The sequence below is a fragment of the Toxorhynchites rutilus genome, chromosome 3 (assembly GCF_029784135.1).
Source record: "Toxorhynchites rutilus septentrionalis strain SRP chromosome 3, ASM2978413v1, whole genome shotgun sequence".
NCBI classification, from domain to species: domain Eukaryota; kingdom Metazoa; phylum Arthropoda; class Insecta; order Diptera; family Culicidae; genus Toxorhynchites; species Toxorhynchites rutilus.
Genome location: NC_073746.1, coordinates 208,125,549 through 208,151,033, shown reverse-complemented (window position 1 = coordinate 208,151,033; position 25,485 = coordinate 208,125,549). Strand labels below are relative to the sequence as shown.

Here is a 25,485-nt window from a genome sequence, read left to right as displayed (position 1 = left end):
TTCCACGAATTGTGGAAAAGCTTTTCCGGGAAAGGTTACACGAACTGAATTCGGAATACTCTCTCTCTCTCTCTCTTTCGGAATAAGATACTGAATGCAATTTCTCCCAAGCGAGTATCTGCAGAGGATGAAGATTGACATCCTTGAACCGACCTCTTCCTTCGTATAATATTTTATCACACGTTAGATGATTTTTATTTTTATTTGTTTTTTTTGTCAACATGTCAACAGGCCCTAATGTCCTAATAAACATAAATTTTACAACTACTTCTAACTACATTTACTACAGAACTACGAAAGCGTGACAGAATAAAGCTTTTTAACCGACGCACGAGACAGATGTAAGTCGAAACATGGACTACAACGATTGAACACGCGGCAGGTTCGTTATAACTGTAGTTGGTTCGTGCAGATGGGAGATATAAAAAGTTGTGTGAGCGTAAAACACAACGATGAATATTTAAATTTATCAATCGAAGGAATTCAGAACAGTCGATGTTTGATGTTTGCTAAGGTCAAATCAGATCAAAATCGAATGATACACAATGTGTCATGCAAGTAACCTCTCACGATCATATGACCAAATATGAGAGGATCATTCAGATACTTGTATGAATGACAGTAATCACTTGTGTAACATTACACGATTAAACCAAGAGAGGAACGAAGACTGTTGTTTGCATATTCGAGCTGTATCAAATATCGCAAACCATTTTCGAAGCCTGCATAAAAGTTTGAACCATATATATCGTTCCGCTCTACTATAGCGAAACCCACTGCACAGACAAGTGCAAAGCAATGAATGATACAAGAAAAATTACGTCATCATTCGGTCACCATTTGCGGAGAGCAACGAATGGGAAAAGAGAGCGGTGTTGCTAGTAAAACTATGCGGTCTATATGAACATACATATTTCAAGGGATAGCGGCGTTAAAAATGGAAAATATGATCTGTCTACCCTTCCCTTAGCCTCTGTCGAGCTAAATAATCATATAGTTTGCACTCTCTGAGACTTAAAAATCAGGATCTGCTACATTAGCTGAACATGAATCATTCACTTTGCGTAGTTCGTACGATCCTGCTGTTTCATGATGCATGGCGAGGTCGATATGCATATGTTAGAGGCAAATAAGAAAATAAACTTTCTGCACCGAAAGCGTATATGATGGTTTTGCTTGCGTGTCGGTGTATCATAAAGTGCGAACCGATGCAGAGTTGTCTCGTTCTCTTTTGTGTCGTGATTTGCAGCACCTAACAACAAAAGGATGCCGCTGGAGGAAATGATTTGTGTATGATCATATTTGAACGAACGAAAACGATTTTTTCAGTGAATTGATCATTTGGCAAACACTGGTCGAAAGTGAATAATGACTTGGTTATCTCTCTTCTTGGAGCTAATAATTTTAACTCAATTAACTTGCAACGATCTTCATATCTAGGAAGATTCAATGAGTCATTCCGCGGTGAATTTCGAAAGGCAAAACGAACGAATTTCCTTCGAATCGACTCAATTCGCTGGATACTGTTGCTACAAGCGGACTTATATAGAGCCTTCATGCAATGTACATCTCCGAAATGTTTCGTTGCCCGAATAATAAAACCAAGAGTTTTAGACGCCTTAAGGTGGGACCAGAATGCCGCACTATGCGTCGCGTTGCGACAATTGTGCTTTGACACTTCATTTTAAATATATGTGTTTCCATTTAGTCGAACACAATAATGCGTTGCGTAATTAGCATCGTTGTACTAAACGCTAACATTTGTTCTATACTGCTTGCGCCGAATTCGCGATGACAATGGCATGGTGTCGACGTCTGGTGGCAACTTCAAATTAGGGCCATAATTTGGGTCCCAAACTCATTAGTGTAATCTCTATCAGATTAGAAGACACGAAGCCGGTTTCTAAATTCTAAAATTAGAATGAAAATATTCACATCATGTTATTTGATTACTTGAAACACGTGTTTCTGACTTTCATTCAACCATATGGCTAAATAATTCCAACATTGTTGCTGAATTTTTTCATCATAATATAGAGTTGTCTTCATAAACAATTTTCGTATGAGACTTTTCACCACCTGCAAACAAAATATATTCATTTAAATAGAATACTAGTTTGACATGGAAAAGCTAATTTTCATTCATAATTTTAATTTTGAAAACGTGTTTGTATGAAATGCAACCAGTTCCGAGAACAACATGAAACAGAGCTGTCCCGAGGAATCGAATCCAGCGTAGCATCATCGATGATCAAACCCTTTTACGATTTGAAGAAACTCCAATACATATGACGAGATGTGAGAAAGTACGCTAAATAGAATTGTGTAGAGAATGTAAGCTATTGTTTCGAAGACTATATAAACCATCAAATTTCCTTATTAAACTCTCTTGGATTCTTGACCACTTAACCGTTTGCAATTCTTGCACTTGTGTAGATAAATTAGAAATCAAAGACAAATGTGATAATAAAAAGTTAATTTGTTCCGAGAAATAAGGGTTTCATTGAGCCGACATGCAGTATCTTCGTCCATCCGGAATTAGTGCTTATCGGAAATATACAGTCCACCAATAACGTCTCGAACATTTTGGTCCTTCGAACCGGATGGACGAAGTGCGCACAAAGTAGAACATCGAAATTACATCGAACCGAAGATGTGCCGAACGACTGTGATACAAGCTGTTTCGAGCGTGTACCCGCATACTTGAGCAAGATACGTTTCGAGCGAGCGATTAGAGTAATGGAAAATTTCCGTTCGCCATTGTGTATTGAACCGTGAAGCAAGAAGCACGTGCTATTTTGAGTGGACCCAAAGTTTTTGATTCAAATAAGAACTTGCGAATATATAAAGTGTATCCGAGTTGATGAATTTTGGTTGGCCAGCCAAATTGCCGAGTCGATTGTACAAAGCTTTAATAAGTTTCGAACGAAGTGGATGTATCGAGTGAAAATTTCCCGAAGAAAAACTGAAAAATTGAATGTCCCGAGTGAACGCGAATAAGCGTTTTGGTTTTACAAATGGCCTAAAGTGACTGATAATTACCGAGTGATAAAAAACTGTACTTTTGTGTGCCCCGCGTGACCGCGTTTTCAGACTGAAAATCGGCTATTCTTTCACGCTCCCCTAAAATAGTAAACGAAGCTCAATGCCGCAATGCCGCGACATCTTCAGTGGGCTTCACAGGAAGAAAAACAGCTAAAAGTCGTCTGCATAAGGGAGTTTAAAGCACATCAAACTAAAATTAACGTCATTGAGATACAACAAGAAAATATATGGACCGAGATGACTCCCTTGAGCAACGCCAGATGTCACACGAAAAGGGGTAGATATAATGTCGCCTATTTTCACCGACATCTCCCTATTGACGAGATAGGAACATAGCCAGCTAAGAAAGGAACCGTGGAACCCGAGCCGTTTATGTTTAGCTACTGCGATTTTGTAGTTGATTTTATCAAAACCCGCTGTAAAATCTGTATCATCTGGATCATCGACATGATGTCGCGATTTTAGAGAACGAGAAATACATGATGTGTAAAGAACAAGATTCGTTGAAGTAGACCGTTTTGCCATGAATCCATGTTGTTCTTCTGCGATGTAATTGTTGCAAGCATGAGACATAAAATCCAAGATGATAATTTCAAAAAGCATCGAGATGGCGCATAAGCAGGCAATTTATATTTATAGAAATGGATTTCTGTCTGTCTGTCTGTCTGTATGTATATCTTCGCAAATTCATGAAAGTAGGGTAATAGGGATGAGAACTTATGAAAACTACCGATAAGATTAGTAAAATTTAACAATTTTTAACTTCCCGATAATGTCAAGAACGGGCGGCGACAAGCCAAGTAGGCGAAAAGGGGAGAATTTGGACCACCTAAGCAAATCGCCTAATATTTCCAAACCAATACGGTCTAAATAAAAAAATGTCACATTGTATACTGAGCTACACTTTGTTCTCTCAATAAATAATGTTTAATCATTATATAAAGCTTCAATTTACCAAATATATCATAAAATAAAAAAGATTATTTTCGGACATTAAAATTTGACGCGGGGTGATTTGGTCCACACACACTTCATAAAAAAAAAACATACTTATGTTTATGTAAAGTATTTTGGGATAATGTTACAATCAGTAACAATGTTTTGGGATCGATATCAGGTGTCTAGGCCAGATTCCAGAGCAGACAAGTTGGATTGACACCATCTCGAATTCTGCATGAATCTTTTCACTGTTGATCGAGCTTTTTCACTTTTGATGCTTGGTCAAATAAAATCCGTTCTCGATGGCCTGCGTTGCTCTTTCAAGCTCCTCCTTCTTCCAACGTTGTCTGTCCATCCTCTTTTTGTAATTCAGCGGCATCTGGAATCAATTAGACCAAAGAAAAGTCTCAAACCTGTAGGACCAATTCACACGGGAACACTACACACGGGAAAAACCACCAAAACCACTATCGGAAAACTCACATTTTTTGACGATCAAAGTGCTTGCTGTGTTTATGCTACCGTTTCCCTCTACTTGTGAAGTTTTACCGAAGTTTTTTTACTTTAGGTCCATACGGTTCAACAATAGAAGGAAATTACATTATAAAAAATCCAAGTTGAGCAGTAATTTTTGAGATAAAGGGGTGGTCCAAATCACCCCATATGACCAAATCACCCCGTGTTACCCTAATCCGAGTAAGCGCTGCTGGCGCCAAGTGCATATTTTTTACGAATCGTGCGGACGTCAAAGTGTTAGATTTTTTCAAACCGATGATTGCAATGATTCTGAACAATATTGATGTGATATATCATTACCAATTGAACCCACAAAAGTTTTCACTCTCTGTTCGTTATATTCAAATATGTATATTTTATAAATATTCAAACTTTCGATAATACATTTAAACGAAACATACGTAACTGAATAAAACCTGTTTTTAGTAGCACCGTTACAAAATAAAATAAGGATATCCTTCGGCTCGTCATCCCGGTTTCGATTTTGCACAATTTCGATTAGTATTTGTTTTCAACAATTCCAAGCACATTTAAAGCTAGTTATTTTGGTTAATATTGATGTGACATCGCGTGTTTCGTGTTGTGATCATTCTTAATTTTCTTATTGTTAAAACAATTAATTTATCGTCAATACCTTTGCTTTGTTTCAATTCCGTATCAGAGCGTATTGAGTTGTACGAATATTTGATATTCGGTGTACCTTGACTTCGATTGACAATGAATAATTTTTTATTCGGCTATGCATAAGTCTCATAAACAAAGTAAATATGTTATTTCTTTGTTTGAAAGTAAATGTGTATTTCTTGTTTTTTCAGATGTTTGTATGTGAAATCTTTAGTTTACTGTAACATTTCCTGTTTGTAAAATCTGATGAGAAGTATTGGGTTTAAAAGTATTTTTTCCGATACACTACCGTTTCAGATTTCGAAATGTTAATTGAGGATGTTAGTAGAAACATAGAAATAATTTGTCGTTCAATATATGTGTATCATTCACAAATATATGGCACGTCACGTCAACAGATTTTTTTTTTTCATTTAGTCGTTCGAGTTATTAACGTATTGTCAAACACATTTTGAATGTTTCTTTTAAAAAGAAGTACGGCAGTTAAGGAGATTTATCCTCTTATTCGAAAGCAGCTGTTAATTGTACTCGTTAATGGCACTAGCCAGCATTTGTTTTCGTCGGCGTAAACTGTTTCTGTGCGATATTATTGTGCTGTAACAACCATCAATATTGACGTTCATTATAGGATACAACATTTCTTTTTCCCACCCTTTCGTTTACCCTTTTCATCGATAAGTGGTCTTTCTGAAAGCTGAAATTTCCTCACCACACGAACTAGCTCATGGAAGGCTTGATCCACGTTGATTCGCAGCTTAGCACTACATTCGATGTACGGAATTTTCAATTGTCTGCTAAGCTGTTGGGCCTCGTCCAATGGTACCACACGCTGATGATCGAGATCCGATTTATTACCAACCATAAGCATCGGAAACTCATCGCGGTCTTTCACGCGTAGTATTTGCTTGTGAAATTTGTACATTTCATCGAAGCTTGCGTGGTCAGTCACGGCGAACACGAGCAGAAATCCTTCACCGGAGCGCATATATTGTTCCCGCATGGCGCTGAATTCTTCCTGTCCGGCAGTGTCTAGAACTACATACTTTGAATGAGTACATTTATCATGTTGGTTTTATATAAATAAATTACTATCTAGCTTCGCCGGAATGTCGTCGATAACGCATTGTTTGGTGTAGGAATCTTCGATGGTGGGGTCATAATCCGATACAAAGTGACTCTGAAAAAGAAGTCCGCAAATTGTTAGATAGAAAATTGACTCTCAGAAAAAAGGTCATTTTATTAAAAGTTATTGTTCAATATAAAAATGCGATAAAACTAAAAGTAGGTTATATCGGGTTTTTGGATATTAATGAAATTCTTTATATCAATATATCGTTGGATATCAATGAAATTCTTTATTCATTTATGTTTAAGTTTTTATTCATATGTATGGTTTTCGATTACATTTGCATGGCCACCACGGGCATGCCTGCAGAAGTCCAGACGCTGCATCCAATTTTTAACGGTTTTCAAGTATAAAACGGTTTTGGGGGTCTCCGTAGCCACATTGGTTGCGCGTTCGTTTAGTAAGCGATCGATCGTAAGTTCAAAACTCAGGGCCCTCATTGACCATCTTTGTGTTGTTACAGAATAACTACGTCCACGCAACAATCATCAGCGATGGAGATCGATCCACGGTCGAAATAAGATCGATTCATCCATACAACTGCTCTGCTTTGCAAGAAACATCGGACTGCTGTTCTATAAATAACTCAACAATGATCAATCAACTGTCTCCACTGTCCGGTCTAACTGGATAATGGAAGAACAGATAGAAAACTCTTACGCCTAAATGGCTACTGTGTGAATGTGTACCATATGTATTGGTATAGAAGAGAAAACTCTACCGCCGAAAAATGGCAACTGTGTAATGTGCTAATTATAGATATGATAAATATGTGACATGTACACGATTTAAATTCGGCTCTGTTACAGCTAAAATACTAATGAGCCTAAAATAAATAAAAGGGATAAAAAATAGATAAAAAAAATGTATAAAACGGCCGATACTGCTGCAATTTCACGTTCTTCTTCTTCTTCTTCTTTTTGGGTTTAAGAGAGTTTAAACAAATTTCACGTTTGATATTTGTACGAAGCTCATCAATCGTCGCTGGCTTGTTGGCATAGATCATAGACTTGACGTAGCCCCACAGGAAATAGTCTAACGGTGTCAAATCGCACGACCAAGGCGGCTAATTGACTGGGCCATTTCGTGAGATAACACGCTCACCAAACTTGGTTTTCAATAAATCGATTGTTGAATTCGCTGTGTGGTTTGTGGCGCCGTCCTGTTGAAACCACTTATTGTCCAAGTCCATATCATCCAATTCGGGCCAAAAAATATTCGGTTATCATTGAGCGGTAGCGATTCCCATTCACAGTAACGTGCCGGTCTTGATCATCACGGACGAAGTACGGCCTAGTGACGCCACCGGATCATAAACCGCATCATTATTCATTTATGTTTAAGTTTTTATTCATATGTATGGTTTTCGATTACATTTGCATGGCCACCACGGGCATGCCTGCAGAAGTCCAGACGCTGCATCCAATTTTTAACGGTTTTCAAGTATAAAACGGTTTTGGGGGTCTCCGTAGCCACATTGGTTGCGCGTTCGTTTAGTAAGCGATCGATCGTAAGTTCAAAACTCAGGGCCCTCATTGACCATCTTTGTGTTGTTACAGAATAACTACGTCCACGCAACAATCATCAGCGATGGAGATCGATCCACGGTCGAAATAAGATCGATTCATCCATACAACTGCTCTGCTTTGCAAGAAACATCGGACTGCTGTTCTATAAATAACTCAACAATGATCAATCAACTGTCTCCACTGTCCGGTCTAACTGGATAATGGAAGAACAGATAGAAAACTCTTACGCCTAAATGGCTACTGTGTGAATGTGTACCATATGTATTGGTATAGAAGAGAAAACTCTACCGCCGAAAAATGGCAACTGTGTAATGTGCTAATTATAGATATGATAAATATGTGACATGTACACGATTTAAATTCGGCTCTGTTACAGCTAAAATACTAATGAGCCTAAAATAAATAAAAGGGATAAAAAATAGATAAAAAAAAATGTATAAAACGGCCGATACTGCTGCAATTTCACGTTCTTCTTCTTCTTCTTCTTTTTGGGTTTAAGAGAGTTTAAACAAATTTCACGTTTGATATTTGTACGAAGTTCATCAATCGTCGCTGGCTTGTTGGCATAGATCATAGACTTGACGTAGCCCCACAGGAAATAGTCTAACGGTGTCAAATCGCACGACCAAGGCGGCTAATTGACTGGGCCATTTCGTGAGATAACACGCTCACCAAACTTGGTTTTCAATAAATCGATTGTTGAATTCGCTGTGTGGTTTGTGGCGCCGTCCTGTTAAAACCACTTATTGTCCAAGTCCATATCATCCAATTCGGGCCAAAAAATATTCGGTTATCATTGAGCGGTAGCGATTCCCATTCACAGTAACGTGCCGGTCTTGATCATCACGGACGAAGTACGGCCTAGTGACGCCACCGGATCATAAACCGCATCAAACTGTAATTTTTTCGGAATGACTCATGGAGTACGTGTGAATTGCTGCTTGACCAATAACGCATATTTTGCTTATTTACGAAACCATTCAGCCAGAAATGATGACGACCATAAATTGGACGTAGCGTTCTTAAAGTTGAGGCCATTGACTCCGAATTTCGGTAGCAAATTTTAATAATCTCGACTCGTTGTTGGGTCGTATATCTTTCCATTATGAAATAGCAAACCTTACTGAAGAGAAATGTCAAGAGAGCAGGAAAAAAAGCGCTGTTTGTTGTCCCTATCTCTGTTGTCTACTTTTGTTGCGTCCCTATTGAAATACCCGTTATCTGTGATATAATCGTAAGGTGTATGTAGGACTACCGCTGGCTTAGCATTCAATATGTAACAAGTACATAACTCTCAAACATTTCATCTTTCGAATAAAGTGATTATAATAAGACTTCGTTTAGCCCGAAAATAAATATTAACATTCAAAGAAGAAATCAATACCGGAATTACATCAAACATTCAATTTCCGCTATCAAATCCATAGCCAATGTCACCTAGGATTGGGCGATCTGGGATTGATTCTTAGAACATCGATCTTTTCCATTCTGATTTTAGATTTTTTGGATCGATTTTTTGTACTCGGTAAAATCGAGAAAATCGTTTTTTTTTGTTTTCGATCTTTTCGATTTTTTGTAGATTTGTTTTTAAGTATACATCGATTTTTTTTATCTCACCGAAGGCCAATTTTTTTAACACATTGTCAATATTTGGATTGCTTCTCCTACGATTTACTTCTGTACAAATGCTGACATAAACAGAACTAGCGGTATCTACTGAGGGGATGAACTGTAACCGGTTGCGCAATTTCTAAGTATTATTAGAAATTGCGCAACCAATTCAATTAATTTATCAAATAAAACGACTACCTGACGGCACAAAATGAATGGCCTGTGGGCCACATGCCAAGAAACAAAACAAAATGCTTTTGATATTCGAATGGAAATAAGAAATTTGTATTCCTTGTTCAAAGAAACGACAGCATTCAGAATAAGCAGATAAATCGAAGAAAAGCTTTTAATTTTTCAAAAATCGATTCGGCAATGTTTACAATACCACTTCGTTTAACTGGAAACGAATTATCAACGTTGAAAGGAGGAATCAATTTCTTCTCGAACATACCCAGCAGAAATAATACCCTCCTCCCCGCCAGTTAGAATCATCGATCGAGTGTGGCATTCGTCTACAAAAGATATTATAACTTCTGCTTTCATCAAACAATGTGGTTTCTTTGATATAATGCAGTATTCTCTACACCATATCAAACATTTAATTTCCGCTATCAAATCCATAGTCAATTTCACCACATTTGTACATAATCTGTATCGAATTGTCATCGATACTGCCGCAGAAAATAAATGGGATTGGAAAAGAATAACGTAGTGTTCAGGCGAGCGAGTGAGCGAGACCATCTTCCCGTCACTTTGTAATCGCAACAAAATGGATTTCCCAAAGATTCCCAAAGTGGTCGATTTCGTTCTCTTGGGGTCAATATTGATTTCCCAAGGGTCGACATAAACAAAAACTGATTTTAGGGGTCGATGAGGTCTATTGCCTTATTGCCTCTATTAATTCATGTTCTTATTTGAAACATTCAAGATACTTTATAAGTCATAAAAAACTGTATTGTTATAAGGATGATTCATACTTGAGTAGAAAGTATTGTTGTTATACTCTTTAAAAAACTGAGTGCACAAGTTCGTATAAGACGAACAATTCGGAAAGTAAAAAAGCGTGTACAGATTCTGACAAAACAAAGAAACCGTTTGAAAATGAACGAAGATTTAAGGGTCCAACTTACTAATATTGAACCGGATTTAAATATATTGGTAGAAAGTATCCAGGCCCACCCATCACATCAGTGATTTTCTTCAAAAACTAATTACCTTGATATTTACTGAATGTCTATTTGTCTATGTCTATTGTTGAATTTTGATTTAATGTTTTCAAATTGGTAAGTAATATGTATGAAAAAGCAAAAACGCTAGAGATGGAATTTTTTTAAATAAATTTGGCTATAGGGGTCTGAGGTATCACTTCATTCTGGAGAAGGGGTCCATTGCCCAGAATAGAATCCTTGCTCTACACCATATCAATCATTTCATATTCGCCGCTATTAAATACATAGCCAATGTCACCATTTGTAAATAATCTGTATCCAATTGTCATTGATACTTCGTTTTTTGTAAAAGGCTTCGTTCGGCCCGGCTGCAGAAAAGAAATGGGATTGGGAGATAAGAGCATAGGGCCTGATTCTCGAATACACTACGAATACACTTCACGGTGGAAACGGTATGAAACGCATTCGCGATGACAACGGTACGGTGTCGACATCTGGATGCGAGATTAGTTTCCCACTAAATTTATCATTATAATATCAAATTATCTTCAGATGAAATTTTTGTATGGGATTACTATACCACATGAAGAAAACAAAGTTTTCCACTCACATTGATTACCAGTTTGATACGAAGAAGATAATTTTCATTAATGATTTTTTATTTGAAAAGTGCTCATTCTGCCTGAAAACTCATCGTTATCTTCGACACTTCACTAACTCGTAAAACATAGTTCAATGGCGTGCCGTTCATTTCTTTTCCACCGTGAAGTGTATTCGAGAATCAGGGCCATAGTGTTTAGGCGAGCGAGACCATCTTTCCGTCACTTTGCAAGCACAACTAAATGTATTTCCGAGCGGGCACCAGCTTATATATAGATTTGTATGACTTCAATAGTCTGTTTTCAAAACAATTTGTAAGCTATTGAAACATGTTTTAGGGTCAATATTTAATAAACATATAACTCATAGGCATTTCATCTTTCGAATATTGATTACAATACCACTTCCTTAAGCTGAAAAAGAAATACTAACGTTCAAAGGAGGAATCGATTTCTTCTCGAAAATACCCAGCACAAATAATGTCCCCCTCCGCGTCAATTAGAATCATCGATCGATTGTGGTATTCGTCAACAAATGATATTATAACTTCTGCTTTCATCAAACAATGTGGTTTATTCGGTATGGTGGAATATTCTCTACACCATATCAAAAATTTCATTTTCTCAGCTATCAAATCCATAGCCAATGTCATCATTTGTACATAATTTGTATCGAATTGTTATCGTTACTTCGTTTTGTTCTGTACAGTGTTTAGACGAGCGAGACCATCTTCTCGTCACTTTGCAATCACAACTAAATGGATTTCCGAGCGGGCATCAGCTTACATACAGATTTGTGTGATTTTAATAGCCTTTTTTCAAAGTGATTTTAAGCTATTGAAACAAGTTTTCGGGTCAGTGATTAACAAGCAACGCGTATTCATTTTATCTTTCGAATGAAGTGGTTATAACAGCATTTCGTTCAGCCGGCAAAGAGGTATTAACGATCAAAATCTTGTTGTTCCGGAGTAACTCTATCTTTTTCAAAACTTTGAACTTACATTCCAGTATAGAAATAAAAGATGTAGTCCTACGTCAAAACTAATCGACGGTACGGTGGTTATAGTAGAACCTCACCCCATTCTCAACAAGCGACGCTATGTCATTTCATGCCGTGCAATTATTGACGAGACAGGAGAAAATCTTATGAAATGGCTAGACAAAGAGGGAGTTTGGTTCGTGAATGTTCACTCGAATCAGAACAGTTGTAGCAAAAAGACAAACTAATAAAGCAGCTTACCGAAACCATCGCCGCACTTTCATAGCTCGAAGAGCTCGAGAAGAAAAAGAGCAATCCCAGACAGACATGGAAACCGGCATCATCAACGAACAACGCAGTACTGGAAAAATCAGCAAAACTTGGAAGGCGACCGAGTCGAACACTCATGTAAGTGGAGAGTAAGCCGAATGCTCAAATCAACGTGAAATCAAATATTCTTCACCGTCGAATCAACCTACACTTCTATCCATTTATATTCCTCATTCACAACCAAATCCCTCACTAAAATCCAGCCTTAATCAGATTCGAATAGATTTTCATCGCTTGTTCTGCTTCTGCTTCTGAACTGATTTTAAACACAAACCCGCCTGTTCATTACAACCGTCATCCTGGTTGTAATGAACAGGCTATATTTAGTATTGAGAAACAACACTCAACATCATGCGATCTTCGAAAATGTATCAACACCCAATTTAAGTGGCTACTATGGAGGACTGAACAGACAACAATATTTCAACAAGTCAGATTTAGTATATCATTAATACTTTCATTCAACTTTTTGGGTGATTCCTCCACTGACCATCGCGGTATTTTACTGGAGCAATTTATCGAAGAGAATGGTCTCATTTTACTCAAAAATGCTGATCATACTGGAATTTATTTTTCCTCTGGTAAATCATCTGCTATTGATCTGTCCATACCCACACACACAGCTTTTCTTCCCAGCTGTCCTGGAAGGTCCTTAATGATCAAATATCTGTTCCTTTTCACCTTCATCTTATTCCATCTTCAGTGCGGAAGCCTAAACACCCGCCTTTCATCCACGCCAGTCTGGAAAACCAGTGATCATCTTCAGCGATTCAGCAAGTTGTCTGTAAGAACTGAAATAAGCTTCCCCGAAACACCCTTGACTTCTTTGTACCGAGATATTCGCATTAGAGAACAATAGCTCTTTCAACTGGATTCCAGGTCACTCTGGAATTCTCGGGAAGCTCGTTCCAAAATATCGTCGAATCCTCTCCTGTCTCCGCATTGAACACACAAACCTTACCCATAACTTTTTAATCACCGAACAAGATCCCCCCAACAATAAACATGACATATGACCGCACAAGACAAATTGACTGGAAACAATATGCGGACATGATTGCTCTAACTATCAGTTCCAGATATGGTTTCCCTTCTTTGGAGGGATATGAGAATCAATTTTAAAACTTGATCAAAGAGAAAAAACGTGCTTATTTGCGAAATTTCGTGGGAAGTTTGTCACGCGAAACGTCAATGGAAAAGTTATGGAAAGTGGCTCGAAACATGAGAAATCGCTCTTCATCGAATGAAAGCGAGGAATATTCATATCGATGAATTTTTAATTTAGCACGAAACGTTTGTCCCGATTCCGCTACCGTGCAAAGAATTGTTCGAGATATACCACAAGATAGGTGCGATCTTCATTCACACAGTTCAGCTTGAAGCGATCGGACGCTTTGTGCTATTGTGCTCGCGTTTCGGTAACAGCTATTGTTATTGGCTGGTGTTTTTTCCTCAACCAAGTGTGCTTCTTCCATCGCGTGTTAATTGTGGGAACAGTGAAGTGCGCTCAACAATTCCCACCAGCTGGAGTGAATAGCTTCTCACAGCAGATACTGGTGAAGGTCTATAGAGAGACACTTTTGATCGCCGAATCATCGCCATTTCCACCGCCGACGTAGGTGCGCTCGCTCACCAATACACCTACAGCAGTGTAGCAATAGACGCCAACACGTGATCAACTGGACGGTGCAGAACGAGTCGAATGTTATCTGCGCGGGGTGCGCATTTAGGTGAATACGCATAAAAATACATTTAGAGAAAATATATATAAATATTATATTTTATTTAATTTTTTTTTCTTGAAATATTATAATTTTTTATTTTATTATTGTGAAATATTAAAAAAAAAATAGAATTTAAGTGCCATTTATAATGGCAGAAGGTGGGGGGTCTCCGAATATGGAGATCTCAGACAATGAAACCAATGAATCCCCCCCATCAGGTAAAAAAGGGAAAACACTTAAACGTGTTCCTAAATCGCAAGATGTTTCTTCTGGGGACGAATCAGCTCATGCTAATAAGCCCCCTCATAAAAAAATCGCAAATCTCTCCTCTCCACCTCTTGACGCTCCCACCCTACCTTCCACTTCGGGTTTCCTTTCTGTTATCCCCGCTACCACTCAATCCTTACCTTCGCCTACTCCCCATGTTGTCTCCCTTCCCACTCAATCCTTGTCCTCGTCTTCCCCCTTTGGTACGTCCTCTCCCCGTGTCAAGGTCTATCCAGAAGATGCATCTGGAACTGGCCCATGGGTTGTTTTCTTTCGGCCCAAACCAAATGGAAAAGCTTTGAAATTCATGCAGATCGCGAAAGATCTGGCAAGGTATACCTCCGTGTCGGAAATTTCGGAGGTTGGACCAAACAAATTGCGAGTTGTCGTGACTGATCGAAAGGACGCAAACAAGATTGTTGTCGACCAGCATTTTACAATTGAGTATCGGGTTTACATTCCCTCTCACGTAGTTGAAATTGAGGGTGTGATAACCGAAACGGGTCTGACGTGCGAATACATTACGAGTGAAGGTACTGGCCGTTTTAAGAAACTGCCCTCGATGACTGTTAAGATCTTGGGTTGCCGCCAGCTCGGAACAGTTTCCCATGAAGGGGGTGAAACCAAATTTACGCCGTCCGACTCGTTTCGAGTCACCTTCGCTGGTTCAGCTCTCCCGGGCTACGTGATGGTAGAGAAATTGAGGTTAGCCGTGCGACTTTTTATTCCGAAGCCAATGATTTGTCAAAAGTGCAAGTCAGTTGGTCATACGGCTGCTTATTGTGCCAATAAAGAACGCTGTGCCACTTGCGGAGAGCAACATGTGGGCGAAGCCTGCAGTGCGACGGTAAAAAAGTGTCCATATTGCGGGGGAACCCCACACGTGCTCTCAGCTTGTGAAGCATACAAGAGTCGCTGGGAGAAACAGAAGCGCTCTTTGAGGGAACGCTCTAAACGCACTTTCGCGGAAATTTTGAAGGGCGCTTCTCCACTGGCTCAACAACAACAACCAATCAACACACATAATGTTTACGCCACGTTGCCAGTTGACGAAATGGAAGCGGATACAGCTAACGGGGGCACGCCGCCTATTTCTCAAGGGAATCCCCGGCGCAAAAATGTGGCCACTCCCAACGTTCAAGGACAAGTCCCTCCGGTGATACCCCCAGTTAGTTTGCCTAAAAAAACGAGTGCAGCGGACAAGCAAAATCAGGTTCCTCCTGGCTTCCGTGGGAATGGTTCACCTTTGAACGACCCAGCATTCGAGGGAACATCAAAAACCCCAAATGTCCCTGTTTTTCCGTCAAGTTCAACTTCCCAATCGGGATTCATAAAGTTGTCCGACCTTGTGGATCAAATTTTCACGTGTTTTAATGTTTCCGACTCCATCAGAACCATTGTCACCGCAATGCTTCCAGTATTAAAGACAATTTTGCAGCAATTGATGCAAACATGGCCCCTCCTTGCAATGATTATCTCTCTTGATGTCTAATTTAAATAGAGAGGTCGGAGATATCACTGTTTTACAGTGGAATTGTCGTAGTCTTATCCCTAAATTGGATACATTTAAATTTTTAATTCATAAGTTCAATTGTGATGTTTTTGCTCTGTCCGAAACTTAGCTTTCTTCGCAAGATGATCTCTCTTTCCACGATTTTAATATTATACGCTTGGACCGATATGACAGATACGGAGGGGTGCTATTAGGGATCAATAAGTGCCACTCATTTTTCCGAATTGATCTTCCACCTATTGGTGGGATCGAAGCTGTTGCTTGTCATGCAAACATCAGAGGCAAAGACCTCTGTATTGTCAGCTTGTATTGGCCTCCGAGAGCTGCGGTTAGCCGCAAGCAACTTGCTGACATGTGCTCACTCCTTCCTGAACCACGGTTGATCTTGGGAGACTTCAATTCTCACGGAACCGCCTGGGGGGAACAGTACGATGACAACCGTTCATCGTTGATATATGACCTTTGTAACAGCTTCAATATGACCATTTTGAATACTGGGGAAACAACACGTGTACCTAAACCACCTGCTAAGCCAAGTGCTCTTGACCTCTCGCTTTGCTCGAACTCACTATCGTTAGATTGCAAGTGGAATGTAATACAGGATCCCAACGGTAGTGATCACTTGCCAATCAAAATTTCCATCACCACTGGGTCGAATTCTTCTGAATCTATAAATATGGCATATGACCTCACAAGACACATTGACTGGAAAAAATATGCGGACGCGATTGCTCTAGCCATCAATTCCAGAGATGGTTTACCTCCATTGGAGGAGTATAACTTCCTTTCTCGTTTGATCTATGACAGCGCAGTTCGCGCTCAAACGAAACCCATCCCAGGTTCCACCATTTGCCGAAGGCCTCCCAATCTATGGTGGGATAGCCAATGTTCCAAGCTTTATATAGAAAAATCGAATGCATTTAAAGCTTTTCGGAAACGTGGAACTCCTGAAAATTTTGAAACGTATTTAGCCCTTGAGAATCAGTTCAAAAATTTGATCAAAGGGAAAAAACGTGCTTATTGGCGAAATTTCGTGGGAGGTTTGTCACGAGAAACGTCAATGAAAAAATTATGGAAAGTGGCTCGAAACATGAGAAATCGCTCTTCAACGAATGAAAGCGAAGAATATTCACATCGATGGATTTTTAATTTTGCACGGAAGGTTTGTCCCGATTCCGCTCCCGTGCAGAAAATTGTTCGAGATATACCACAAAATAGGTGCGATCTTGATTCCAAGTTTTCGATGGTAGAATTCTCTCTTGCTCTCCTTTCATGTAACAATTCTGCTCCGGGATCGGATAGAATTAAGTTCAACTTGTTGAAAAACCTCCCTGATGTGGCGAAACATCGCTTGTTGAATTTATTCAATCGGTTTCTGGAGCATAATATTGTTCCAGATGATTGGAGACAAGTACGAGTTATAGCTATTCAAAAACCCGGTAAACCCGCGTCCGACTTCAATTCGTACCGCCCAATAGCAATGCTGTCTTGTATACGGAAATTGTTGGAGAAAATGATCTTGTTTCACCTTGATCGATGGGTTGAAACGAATGGCCTACTCTCAGATACACAATATGGGTTCCGCAGGGGCAAGGGGACGAATGATTGTCTTGCGTTGCTTTCTTCAGAAATTCAAATGGCTTACGCCGAAAAAAAACAAATGGCTTCAGTATTCTTGGACATAAAGGGGGCCTTTGATTCTGTTTCAATAGAGGTTTTGTCAGACAAATTACACTCTCGAGGACTGCCGCCTCTATTGAATAATATGTTATATAACTTGCTTTGTGAGAAACATTTGAACTTTTCTCATGGAGATTCGACAGTAAGCCGGGTCCAACCACTGTTCGTTAGACGCGCTACTCTTTCGTATTAATCTTGCCGACAGCAATCTTTGTGTTTGTGGCCACGGTTACTACGACATCGAGCACGTTGTTTGGTCGTGCGAGTTGTATCTTGTCGCCAGATCGAATTTAGAAAACTCCCTCAGGGCTAGAGGAAGACAGCCCAATGTGCCGGTGAAAGATGTATTGGCTCGGTTAGACCTTGATTACATGTCCCAAATCTATATTTTCCTTAAAGCTATCGATGTTCGTGTGTGATTATCCTTATATCCTTTGCGTGCAATTGGTCCCCTTGCTACAAACAGTAGAATAAGTTGAAATGTAAATACACAATAGATATACGAATAGATTTAAGAATTGAGTGTGTGAGATTATCATTATTGTAACAATTTCCTTATATCCCATCCTTTTCCTGAACAAATATGTCACCCTACTAAACTCGAGTAGACCGCGAGTAATCGGTTTTCTACCTTACTTACCTTAGATTTAGAAAATGTTTATGTATAGTAATAAAAATATAATTAAGAATTCGGCTCCTTTAAATACATAAATTTATCTGAGCCTGTAAAAATAAACGAATTTAATAAAAAAAAGGTGCGATCTTGATTCCGTGTTTTCGATGGTAGAATTCTCACTTGCTCTCCTTTCATGTAACAATTCGGCTCCAGGATCAGTTTAAAATTAAGTTCAACTTACTGAAAAAGCTCCCGGATGTGGCAAAACATCGAAGGTGGATTTATTCAGTTTCTGGAGCATAATATTGTTCTGGATGATTGGAGACAAGTACGAGTTTTATCTATTCAAAAACCTAGGAAACCCCTTGCCTGATTTCAATTCGTACCGCCCCATAGCAATGCTGTCTTGTACATGGGAATTGTTGGAGAAAATTATCTTGTTTCACCTTGATCGATGGGTTGAAACGAATGGCCTACTCTCAGATACACAAAAGGGGTCTGCAGGGGCAAGGAGACGAATGATTGTCTTGCGTTGCTTTCTTCGGAAATTCAAATGGCTTACGCCGAAAATAAACAAATGACCACAGTATTCTTGGACATAAAGGAGGTCTTTTATTCAGTTTCAATAGAGGTCGTGTCAGACAAATTACACTCTCGGGGTCTGCCGCCTCTATTGAATAACATGTTATATATGCTTTGTGGGAAACATTTGATCTTTTCTCACGGAGATTCGACAGAAAGTCAGGTCTCCTACATGGGACCCCCAGGACTCATGTTTAAACCTCCTTTTGTACAACTTTCATGTAAGAGACATTGACAATTGCCTTATACAAAATTGCAGCCCGAGACAACTTGCAAATGTTGGAGTGGTGTCTGTCGTAGGATCAAACGAATCCAACCTGCGAAAATCTTTACAAGATACTTTGAACAATTTTTCAACCCACGGAGAAAACAGAGATGGTGGTTTTTTCTAGGAAGCATAGACCAGCAAAAATAAAGCTTCAACTTTTGGGTAAACCGATCACTTATGCTATGTAATTCAAGTATCTTGGGGTCTGGTTCGACTCCAAATGTACTTGGGGCCCATATTAGGTATCTGAGTAAAAATTGCCAACAAAGAATAAACTTTCTCCGTACAATTACCGACACCTGGTGGGGAGCCTATCCCGAAGATCTTATAATGTTGTATCGAACAACGATTCTCTCAGTGATGGAGTATTAGTCTCGAGGTTTTGGCAGGCGTACTCCCATTTAAAGATCGCTCCAATTTATTATCTCTTCGGTTCCTCATCCGGTGTAAAGTTATGAACCCATTGGTGATTGGAAATTTTGAGTAACTGATCGAGCTAAATTTTCACTCTGGATTCATGAGTTCATATCATGAATTCATCTCCATGCAGATCGATCCTTCTTCGTGTATTCCCAACCGTGTTTGTTTTCCTGACTACATCAATTCCTCTGTGCATTTTGATCTGTCCATGAGGCAGTCAGTCAATTGTGATAATATGTACTTTAACGATGAGTCCTCTATGAACAAATCCACAGGAATGCCATGTTCTGGAGTGTTCAACGAATTTTTTAGCACCTCCCATAGTCTTCAGTATCTTTGCTCAGTGTATATTGATGAATTGGCAGCAATACACTGGGCGCTGGACAGCGTCGCCTCACGACCTGTTGAACACTATTACATTGTAACGGATAGTCTTAGCTCTGTCGAAGCTGTCCGTTCAGTGAGGACGGAAAAGCACTCGTCGTACTTCCTTGAGAATACGAGAAATTTGGAGTGCTTTATCCAGACGCTGTTATGTCATTATCTTTGTCGGGGTCCCTTCACATTGCTTAATTCCGGGTAATGGGAGGGCTGACTCATTAGCAAAGATGGGTGCGATTGAAGGCGACATTTATCAGCGTCAAATCGCCTTCAATGAATTTTATTCTTTAGTCCGTAAAAATACCATCGCTAACTGGCAACGCAAATAAAACGAATATGAATTGGGACGATGGCTTCACTCGATTATCCAAATGGTTAGCCACAAACCATGCCATTAATTTCAAAAGTCTGGACTTGAGTCGGGACTTAATTCGTACCTTTTCCCGACTCATGTCCAATCACTGTTCGTTAGACGCGCTACTCTTTCGTTTCAATCTGGCCGGCAGCAATCTCTGCGTTTGTGGCGGAGGTTACCACGGCAAGCTCTTTCTGACAATTCACGGATTCTTTTGCGAAAATAATCGACCGGTTTATCGGCTAGCCACGAATCGATCCAATTTTTGATTTCATCAAAATTGGAGAAGTGCTGGTCAACCAGACCATGTTGCATCGATCGAAAAAGGTAGCAATCGGACGGAGCAATGTCTGAAGAATACGGCGGGTGCGATAAGACTTCCCATTTCAGCGCTTCCAGGTATGTTTTGACCGACTTCGTGACATGCGGCCGAGCATTGTCGTGCTGCAAAATAACTTTATCGTGTCATTGCTCGATTTGTGGCCATTTTTCCTTCAGTGCACGGCTCAAACGCATCAATTGCCATCGGCAGAGGTCCCCCGTAATGGGTTCATTCGGTTTTAGCAGCTCATAGTACACCACACCCGGCTGGTCCCACCAAATAGACAGCATAACCTTCTGGCCGTGAATATTCCGCGCGGCCCGACGTTTGGGATTGTCGTAATGGACCCACTTTTCATCGCCAGTAACGATTCGATGCAAAAAATGAGTGGGTTATATCTATGATATAGCCGCAAGGTTGACGTGGGACTACCTTAGCTTAGCAATCATTTGTTTGTATTGATTAATTTTTTAATTGAATGAAACAATTTCCGAATTCAATTGAATTCAATATAGTAGTAAAAAGATATAATGCCATGTAAGGTCGAATCATGCATTGTGATAGATTATGTTTTTCGTTACAAGTAAATTTAATGTCAGTCATTATGTCATAAAATACAAAAATATATTGGTATGATGCCTAAGGCAAAATATGTGAATGGATGAATAATCAAACGTCATCTAATTCAGCCTCCTCAGACCCAGACATCTTGGTTTGGAGTCTCTGTTAGGCAAACACATTTCAGTCGGAACAAAAATGCCCCCGACTTGCATGTATTTGCAATGCCGATTTTCCCAGACACCTTAGTATTAGGTGAACACATTTCAGTCGAAACAAAAATACCCCCAACCTGCATTAATTTGCAATGCCAATTTCCTCAAATACCATGGTTCTGAAGTCTGTGTTGGGGAAACACATTTCAGCCGAAACAAAAATACCGCCGACATACATCTAATTGCAATGCCAATTTCCCTACGCTCCATGGATTTGAAGTCTGTGTTAGGGAAACACATTTCAGTCGGAACAAAAATGCCCCCGACTTACAGGTATTTGCAATGCAGATTTCTCCAACGCTGCTTGGTTTTGAAGTCTGTGTTAGAGAACACATTTCGGTGAGAACAAAAGTCCCTATACTTTCATCTATTTGCAATGCCGATTTCCCCAAGGCTGCTTGGTTTTGAAGTCTGTGTTAGGGAACACATTTCGGTGAGAACAAAAGTCCCTATACTTTCATCTATTTGCAATGCCGATTTCCCCAAGGCTGCTTGGTTTTGAAGTCTGTGTTAGGGAACACATTTCGGTGAGAACAAAAGTCCCTATACTTTCATCTATTTGCAATGCCGATTTCCCCAAGGCTGCTTGGTTTTGATGGCTATGCTGGGGAATCCGTAAATCGGGCCAATCAAAACGAGGCAGTTAGGGCGTTTGAATAACGCTTAACATTTTACAGTTATTCAATTGTTTATCTGATGAAAAACAACATTTTGTTAATTGCGATAGAAGCGTAGAAATATTCCCTATCAATTGATGCAAACATCTTTCCGATCCAGTAAGAAATGTTCGTGTTAAAAGCATTCGTAATCTTTCATTTTTTCCTGCATTTTCTGTGTTTAGGTTTTCATTTTAGCCACCCCCCCCCCATATACTCCGGTTAGACGTAGTCCCACGTCAAAACCCTTTCTTTTGTGCCATTGGAGCAGTTCTTCGCACGTGAAAAAACGGCGTTCAACGTCTCGTGGCTTCAATTGATACGGCTAACCAATGTCCTATATTTCGGATCATTTCCATTGCTTTTAAACGATCGGATATGTTTTGCTCAGCTACTCCAAGTGTATCTGCAAGTTCATGTTGCGTTTGTAACGGATTTTGATCGAGTAACGCTTTAAATTCTTCATCTTCAAACTTTTTTGCGGTCCGGAACGTTCTTCGTCTTCCGAGTAAAAATTACCACTTTTAAACCGTGCAAACCACGTCTGCCACGTTCGCTCAGTTGGAGCATGGTCACCATATACTTCCGCCAAAATGCGATGACTTTTTTTTTCTTCATATTGAAGTAATGAAGTAACAATCCCCGCAAAAACACTTTCGTTGGTACGAAATTCGACATATTCGAAGTGGCAAAAAACTATGTTGTATTCGTTTCAACTTTTTGACGTATACCGAAAAGGACGCGCAATGACAGTAGCTTTCAACCAAATGTCTGGGAATTTGATTCACTGGAATAATAATCAAGTTACGTCATCTGTTGTAAAATTGAAGAAATTTGAAGGTGCGCCTGATAGTTTTATAAATATATTTGAGAATTCGGCTCTTTAAAACTTATGTAACCAAGCCTGTAAAAATAAACTAATTTATAAAAAAAACTGCATGAAGTTGAACAAAACATATTTTCTGGGAAATTTTTCATTCTATTATATCTCTTCAAATAAACACCAATAACGCCTAAAAAGTACACAATAGCAATATAACAGAGAAATTTAACTTTCGATCTGACACCGTGAGCGAGTATACAAGTTTTGCGCGCGAGGGTTAAATAAGATAAGAGAAGAATTTCAACAGAACATGATTAGCAACAATGTTGTATCATGCAAACAAAAAATCTTTTCTGGTTAAAGTTAGTTTTAGGCTGATAAGATTTCGAATTATTTTTATGCCGGATGACTCATTCTTAATGGTGCGTTGTTCGCTTGCATTTTGAAAAACGCTAATGCTAAGAAGTGGAAAAAGTACGCGCACATCTAACAAAAACACAGATGTTCTCATCGACCTCCACTTGAGCTGCCTATTAGAACAGAATACGAAAATAAAATGCATCTGCTGTTAATCTGCTCATAACGCTTTGATTGCATTGAAAAGTCTAAGTTGAATATCTAGCAAAAAAGAGATGATTCCCATCGTACATATCATGTCGTTTGAAAGCATTTTTTTCAACGCCAAAAGCACTGCTCTAGTACAAGCTCACTCAGTTGGGGATGACGAAAGCGAACGGATTCATGTGGGCGAACTGGGTGATCAATGTTTTCTGTCTTTGGTTGAGATCAATATGGCTTTGCAAATTAGCGGGTGTGTACCACAAACCGCTCTCAAACAATTTTGAACCAGCTGTTCGATTTATATTGTATCATTTTGTATATTCTTTATGAATATTTTCAATGAAACGCAGAATGACAGGTGTTAGATAATTATAATTCGCATGATCATTTTTATAGGCGTGACTTATGACATATCTCGCGCTATGACAATTGTACGGAATTTCTATATATACCTGTATAAACTGTATAGTGATTGCTGATTTTCCGACACCACCTCCTCCCACTACGACTAATTTATACGTCTGAGCATAGCTACCAGGGCTCGATTGATTGTAACGGGACATACTGACCACAATTGTGCTGGACGGACAAGCTTTTTCCGACACACAAGTCGAGGGAATCAACGAAGAGGGGTAGATAAACAACCGTTTCAATACAATGCAAACACCACCGAAGAAATTAAACAAATAACACAGGAAAATAATATCCTAGCTCGAAGTTGTGTACATTTTTGGAGTTGATCAAGAATATGACATTTCTGCTCAAACGTCAAAAGTCTAATCTTTGCAGAGATGCCAGATGTGGAGACTTTTGTAGACTTGAAAACTGTGTGAAGAATGAATCATGGTTTTCAGTTTTGTTTCGTTAAGAGATCGGTAGCGTTTTTAGAAGCTGTTTTTGCTTTAAGGTCAGTCAGTATTTAATATTCTCATATCTTCTCGCATAGGGCATATCTTGAAGACAAATAAAGATAGTAATGGTGATATGTATAGATTTATAAAGGATTCGTCTGGCATCCCTTTACGTTTGATTATTCATTCCATTTTTCACGTTATACTCCCACTTGAAGCAGAGCTCGCTATCAAGGTGATCTGGTGAATTGTTTGGAGTGATTTCAGATCGAAAAAAGATGCAATATCATATGCGGGAGAAATTCATTTATTAGACGTGTTACGTTACAGTTTATTTATGCACCTAGAAAAATTATAAAAAAAAAACCAATACTATTGGTAATGAGAACATTGGTAGAATGTATATGGGTGCTCCTGTTGCAGAGTGGCTACCCAGCAAACATTAAATCGCATAACAAGCGTATATATAACATCATATGCCCTAAAATTTGGTTGGCATATAATGCGCCTAACTGGTATATGCATTCCAAAGTTGAGGCCATATACATACATGGCAAATGTTTACCGAATTTGTTTGGATAAATATGCAACTTTGACCGGCTATAATAGCGATTATGTTGAAATTGAATTGCGATCTAATATGAATATATTCATGAATTGTCAAAGTACCAAATACGACTTTTGTCATACTCCTATACGATTTATTACAGACATAGAAAAAACTATGGCGCAAAATATTTTCGTGAAATGTTTATTACAGCCTCCCGAATCGCCATTTTTATATATGAGTATTTATATTTGTAGAAATAATAATTGTTTGATTGACTTGTGTTGGGAGTGGAATATGAATGTTTAAAATGGCACAGATTGACGTTTGGTGAAAACTGCTGCGATGTGGGTTCGAACTCCGGTCGTCTGGATTATCATCCACCAGCTATCTGAAATTTGATTCAACAGCAGTTAAAACTTTCGAGTGCATCAGCATTTTATTGACATTTCAATAAGATGTAATATGTTCTTTATTAGGATCTAATATGATTTACTGTTTCATGATTTTCTTCAGCATGCAACACGATTTACTACAGTACTGAATCGATTTAAATTATATGCTTATACGACACACAAACTGCGTCAGCGTAATATACGCATATGATGCGGATAAAATATATGTTTACGACAATGTACATCATAAAATTGTTGTTTATTATACCGAATTGCGACTTATT

General features: G+C 39.0%; 1 protein-coding gene across 1 annotated transcript; it reads right to left on the bottom strand.

Moving 5' to 3' along the window:
• Positions 1 to 4,824: 4,824 nt before the first annotated feature.
• LOC129777022 (ras-like protein 2) lies at positions 4,825 to 24,171 on the bottom strand. Its single transcript, XM_055783069.1, has 3 exons — positions 23,861 to 24,171; positions 6,214 to 6,301; positions 4,825 to 6,159 (listed from the first exon to the last, which is right to left on the bottom strand). The coding sequence occupies exons 1-3, from the start codon at positions 23,969 to 23,971 to the stop codon at positions 5,747 to 5,749; spliced, it is 612 nt and encodes a 203-aa protein (XP_055639044.1). The 5' UTR covers positions 23,972 to 24,171; the 3' UTR covers positions 4,825 to 5,746.
• Between the last annotated feature and the right edge of the window lie 1,314 nt (positions 24,172 to 25,485).

Bases quoted from the DNA above. Each gene is read 5' to 3' on its own strand.
- LOC129777022 (XM_055783069.1), bottom strand. From the start codon at position 23,971: ATGTCCCGTTACAATCAATCGAGCCCTGGTAGCTATGCTCAGACGTAT. The intron at 6,302-23,860 runs GTATATATAGAA...CTTCTTTTTCAG, and splicing joins TCACTATACAGTTTATACAG to AGTCACTTTGTATCGGATTA. The intron at 6,160-6,213 runs GTAATTTATTTA...CAAAGTATGTAG, and splicing joins CATTCCGGCGAAGCTAGATA to TTCTAGACACTGCCGGACAG.